Below are 6,591 nucleotides of genomic sequence, written 5' to 3'. Positions count from 1 at the left end.
TCTATAATTTTATTTAAATTATAATAAATTAAATTTGTTAAAATATGGACTAAATTAATAAAACCATGTCAATTTTATTTTACCTCATCCGTTTTGTTATCAATCTGTCTGGAGATTATCTTCAGAAGAAAAAATATGTTAAATTAGAATATATTTTTTTGATGTATTTTAAACAATCTGTGGAAAATTATTTAAATGTTTTGAGCTAAATTTATTACTTATCAGAATGTTCTCAAAAAATATCAAAAAAAGAAAATATTGGGTTTTTTGAGGAAACACGGATTATCTTTTTTACTCACACAAATATCAATTGATAATTTATAAAATCTTTTAAAATCAATATAAAATATTTCCTCAATTTTGTTGGACATCTGGTCTGTGCAATACAGACAGTACATCAATAGTAACAGTGCTGTTTAGTGTTATCATGTACATTTTACAACATATACTACAGGGTGTCCCAATAAACATGGGAATTCAGTGACGAATTCGATATCGTGTTCTTAAATAATTCCTTGATTTAGTATGGTGATACCTACTGAGAAAGCTGTAATCTGTAAGAGATTCGTCTGCTATGTTCACATTTTGTTTGTTTATGTTTTGACTACATATGGTTGTACTCAGTAAAACAAGAAAATTGCAGTATACAAACAGAGTAAACTTGTCCGCCTTCACTGTTCATCATGCGGAGACATTATAGACACATCTTTACAGTCTTTTACCCTTTTCATAAAATAACTCTAGCAGACATAATACTATTATGGCTTTTGAAATTAGGTATTACAATGCTAATTCATAACAAAGACGATATCGAATTCGTCACTGAATTCCCATGTTTTTGGAACACCCTGTATAGCATGTGGATGGTGAAACAAAAAAAAATATTTTCTTGGGATTTTGAGCTGTATTTAATGAATACTAATCTGAGAGCCATCCGACGCTGCAAAAATACATTTTTATTCTTTTTTATCTAATGAATTAAATAAAAGAACTGAGTTTTGCCAAAAACCTAGTTTTTTAAACCCCGATATCTTTGCAACTTAACATATTGTGGTTGAGACCTTTACTTAAAGAGTTCAATTTGAGATACCTAAGGTTTATCACCAACGTTAAGATATAGGAATTCAGAATTTTTATATTGTTTTCTCTATAAGTTTTCTGATTGTAAAGGACCAAAAAGTTTAAGTATAAATTAACTTTAATCATACAGTTAAACCCTTAATAACGAATACATCGAAAGAATTCATCAAATGTCGTATTCTTCACTTTCTGATAATGGAATGTTGCAGATATTTAGTTTTTTAATTAAATGATTATATGGAACTCTTTAAAACTGTCCCCGCATATTCATGGCTATTCATTTATTTTCGCAAATACTGAAATTTACTAAATATGTTGAAAAATTTCATGACGATATTTGATAAATTCTTCCGATGTATTCGTTATTAAGGGTTTCACTGTACCATGGGTTGGTTTGGTTGCATTTTTCCTTTTTGAAATTTGTAAAACATTTCGAATTTTGTTAAGCCTTTTAAAAGTCCGAATACCTACTACAGGGGGTCCCAAAAAACATTGAGAGACGACTTGAATATCGTCTTTGATTTCTGATGATTAATAAATGATATCAAGTGCATCGAAAGAGATTGAAAGTCTAATGAGCTTTCCAAAAATATGGTCTACCTTCGTTGTATCTTTAAAATTTGAACAGTTTTATTGATTTTCAATAAACTGGAATCTGATCCTGATATCTCCGTCAATTTTGACGGAAAAAAGAATGGTAGACCACATTTTGAAAATCCTGAGACTTATAGTCTTCGGTGTTAAATGTTTTAACTGTGAAACTAGAAAATCATGTTTACGAAACAAAGATGAACAAAAATGAACAAAGTTACTGATGTATTTGGGTTGTTCCTTAGTTTATGAACTGCTTCATGTGTACTGTACATAATCTTTATAAATTAAATATACATGTACAGGCGCCGTCGTATATATCAATACAATGAAATCGACTTTATATTTAATTTCAATTTCTACCAATCTGTTAAACAGCAGAGACACACAAACATGACAACAAAGAGCTTAACAGTGTTTCTTCGTTTTCTTGTCAACTTTGAAAATTGCTTGAAAATTTGAAAATGTTTGTTGGTGATCAAATCATTATTAATAAAAAATCGTACTCATTGTATTAATATAATCGCCGACCATTGTACTTTGTCAAAGATTGATGCGGGATATTTTAAGGTTGGATCGGGATTTAAACTGAACAAGTGATAAGTGACAAGTTAGGCTAAATATGTCCAGCTGGGACATTAAAGTGTGGTTTGAGACGTTTAAAGTTCTTGAGTATGGATGAGGAAGGAAAATAAAGCGGGAATATAAAAAATGTTTGTACAAGAAACATCCCTAGAAGTACTGAAGAATATAAAACAATCGTATTTAGGTACAAATATGTTCCAGCAATCTTAAACCTTAAAGGGACTGTGAGCGTAATTTCAAGTGACCTCCCATTTAAAGATGGGTTTCCCCGATTCCCATCAGTACCCTCTAAACCTTTTAGTCTTCAAGGATGAAAGACTTTTCCTTATTTATCTGCAGAAACGCCTATAATTGTTTGCAAGCTGTTTTATATTTAAGGAATATTAATGTTTACTTTCTACTAGTGGCAACATACAAAAATATTAATTTTTAAAAAACCGCATTGGACATAAAATTTTCTTGATTTTCTAAGAATAAATCTGACGTCATCCGTGTTGAGCTCACACACTACGCTAGAGTAAACTCCAATTTTACGGCTTTTTACACAACATTTGAGAGACATATACACTGAGTTCTCTGTCCTCGATGATCAATTAAAGGTTTAAAGGGTACCCTTTTGAAACGGCATCTTTAAATGAAATAAAACAAATGAAATTTTACATTTATTAATTGAACATAAACCATAATTAAACTTGAAGAAATATCTGTTATCTCTTAAGTTATATTTATATCTTTAATCTTCAGATTTACGTCAATAAATTCAGATATCTCAATTTTTTACTAAAATCTCTTATTTAATTTGTCTTATCTCTTCAGAGTCTTTAAGCTTTGGATACACGTAATTTTAACTATTCCTGTTTTGTATTGTTAATGATTAAATTTTTCTTAAAATATTTCAATTTTTCTTTAAATGTAAAAATACACAGGAGTATTTTTTTTAAAACCTCCAGTTATAGAAAATATTGAGAAAGAAATTGAGTCTCTGCCACAAATTCAGTTTTTGTAAAACCTATATCTTTGCAACCTTATGATGTAAACCTGTGATATTTCAAACTTACAATGTTTGATCTAATAGCATTCATAATTTGAAATATTTAAGGTCTACGATATTGGGTTCCAACGATATTGAAATTAGAAAATCAGAGTTTGTGGCAAATACTCAATTCCTTTGGGATAAAATTTTTTTTTAAATTTACATAATACTTACCTAAACCTATCAGTGGTGGATTTACACGACACTGTTAAAAAATAAGATAAATATCTACAAAATTAATGCATAGAATTAACTTTCTTGAATTGTTGGACATATTTTATTTTTCTCTTTTAGTCAAGATTACTTTTGACACCACCCTTAGTTTTAGAAACTCTTATAATGGAGTTATTAGCATTTTTAAAATATTAAGAAATTCTGATTTTCCAATCTTTCAAACTACATTCTTTTAGAATAATTTTGAAATATCAATACCCTAGATCTGCTGAAGGGATTGGTAAGTTTGAGTTTGTTACAAAATCTCAGTTCCTTTGTGTAGATATATTATTTAACCTAAGAACTCAGTATCTGTTTCCATTCTATCCTAGACAACAAAACGAGTTTATGAAAACTATCAAGCTTTTGAAAGTATATTTAGTTTCCATGGTAATGTTAATGGTAAATGTCTCATTATCATGTGATTTATACTAAGCTAGTTTAAAATCATAAAAAAATATAAAAATCTTAAAATATGTTTAATTCGCAATCGTAAATAATGTAAAAAAAACGCCACCGGCCCTGTATAGTGCTGGATAAGTTAGAATATGTTAATAACACTATTATTATTAGTTTCCATAGTAAACTATAGTAATGCACAGTGTCCATGGAAAAAGTCCCAAAAAACGTATTTTGCCATTTTTTTCTTTTGGTTTTTTAGTTCTCAAAATATAAAAATAATATAAAATCTCGGGGTTTTTTTAAAATCAAGGGTTCGGCTAAAACTTTTTACTTCTCTTGTGCATGTAATGAAATTTATAATGTATTTACAAAAAGTTTTTTAAAATTTTTGTTCTAATAAACATTGTTTTTCAAATTTTATTTATCTTTTATATACTAGCGGAGAAACAGGGGGATCATAACAATCTGCCAAAATTAAGGGTTCGACTTTAACTTGTTAGTTCTCTTTTGCATGTAATTTAATTTCTAATGTATTTACAAACAAAACGTTTTGGAAAATGTTTTTAAATTTAAATGTCTAAAAACATTATTTGTCAAATTTTATATCTTTTATATATACTTGCGGAGAAACAGGGTGATCAGAAAAACATGCATTTTTAAAAAGAGTTGAGTCTTTGCCACAAACTTAAATTTTCTAATCCTTATAACTTTGCAACCTGACGGCGTAAAGCTTTGATATTTCAAACTTTTATTATTTGAATTCAAAGTTTGAAATATCTTAGGTATAGGACATTGGGTTGCAAAGATATAAGTAATAAGAAAATCAGAGTTTGTTGCTAAGACTCAATTCTTTTACCTGTAACTTCTCGCCATACTAACATAAGAGTAAATTATCTAAAATAAATATAGAACCGAACATGTTTGAAAATAAAATATTCTTACATTGGAGAACATTACATTGTGATGTTTTGGGCATTAGAACTCAGTTATATTATATTGATTCATAAAACTAGTTAAGGTTATGTTGAGTATTTGCCACAAACCCTGATTTTCTAATCCCTATATCTTTTCAAACTTTAGTCGTATACCTTAGATATTTCAAACTATGAATTCTGTTAATTCCCATAATCTAAGTTTGAAATATTTCAGGTCTACACCATCAGGCAGCAAAGATTTTGGGATTAGAAAACTTGAGTTTGTGGCAATGACTCCATTCTATTGTTTCTCAATATAAGAATATTAAATATAGATAAGATTTTGCTAATAATGATTATTAGAACATAAAAATTGAACAACTTTTGCCGAAACGTTTTGTTTGTTAATATGTATAAATTGCATTACAAGTTTAGCCGAAACATTAATTATGGCAGATTTTCATGACCTATTTAAAAAAAAAGGATTGTTTAAATGATTTTTTAAAATTTTTATATTTTTGGGAATTAGAGAACAAGATGAATAAAATGGCAAAATACGCTTTTTGGGACTTTTTCTAAAAGTTTATGGTTCCTCCAGGGACACTGTGAGTGCTAGATAAATTAAAATATGTTAATAATATTATCATTATTAGTTTCCATAGCAAACTAAAGTAGTGCTGGATTACATATCTTGATACAGATCAATGCTATATGAATGCAAACACAGATAAAACTTTTAAATCATTCGATGTTTTCAGATTTCGGGGTAGTTTATAAAACCTACTTATTTATACATAATGCGTTTATATATGTCTCTATATAAAATATATATTAAAAAGCGTAAATTAAGAACTAATTGTAAAAAGAAAATATATAATTCAGAGATTGAAACTTAATATAACGAAACTAATGNATCCTATCCAGTTTCACAAGTTTAAACCGATTTCCCCCGTCAATTCCTTAGTTTGTTTAGTTCTGGAAAGTGGGCGTGAATGCAAATTATGCAGCTCAGGAAGAACTGCATCAAAAGTGCACTATCATCATAATCTCATATTGTGAGGCTACGGTGAAGCTTAAAGTTGGAAATTAACAAATTTAGACAAGTTTTTAGAAAAAAAAATTATTTATTTAACTTTAGACATAAAGAGTTTGAGTAGTCAAATTCGTATTTTGATTGACTTCAGATATTTTTCCAAAGGCATCTTCCCGAAAGGCAACTTCCTAAAGTTATTTTCCGAGTGGAAACTTATCAAATGTGCAATTTCCTAAGTGGCAACTTCCGAAGTCTGTTCTAGAAGCAGCGCTCGGCCTCCATTGCAACCTGTGGCGCCTCAGAAGGACTAACATAACCTTAAATATACATTTGGGAAAATTATTTATAAAAGAAGATTGTTTAGAAAAGAAGATTGTCTAAATAATCTTCTTTTCTAAACAATCTTCTTTTAAGAACAATCTTCCTTTAAAAACAATTTTCTTTTCTGAATAATCTTTCTTTCTAAACAATTGTTTAGAAAGAAAGATTATTGTTTATAAAAGAAGATTGTTCCTAAAAGAATATTAGATTGTTTAGAAAAGAAGATTGTTTAGAAAACAATATTGTTTAGAAAAGAAGATTGTTTAGAAAAGAAGATTGTTCCTAAAAGAAGATTGTTTAGAAAAGAAGATTGTTTAGAAAAGAAGATTGTTCCAAAAAGAATATTGTTTAGAAAAGAAGATTGTTTAGAAAAGAATATTGTTTAGAAAAGAAGATTGTTTAGAAAAGAATATTGTTTA

General features: G+C 28.4%; 1 protein-coding gene across 1 annotated transcript; it reads right to left on the bottom strand.

Moving 5' to 3' along the window:
• Window positions 1-83: 83 nt before the first annotated feature.
• LOC111717524 (uncharacterized) lies at window positions 84-4,973 on the bottom strand (the record flags this gene model as incomplete). Its single annotated transcript, XM_023493022.1, is given in 6 exon segments — window positions 84-119; window positions 354-412; window positions 2,404-2,468; window positions 3,464-3,494; window positions 3,800-3,830; window positions 4,761-4,973. Coding segments are annotated over 5 exon segments (216 nt in total), but the record flags the coding sequence as incomplete, so codon positions are not given.
• Window positions 4,974-6,591: the final 1,618 nt, after the last annotated feature.

The sequence above is a fragment of the Eurytemora carolleeae genome, unplaced genomic scaffold (assembly GCF_000591075.1).
Source record: "Eurytemora carolleeae unplaced genomic scaffold, Eaff_2.0 scaffold2709, whole genome shotgun sequence".
NCBI lineage: Eukaryota > Metazoa > Arthropoda > Copepoda > Calanoida > Temoridae > Eurytemora > Eurytemora carolleeae.
This window is presented reverse-complemented; position numbering and strand designations above follow the sequence as displayed.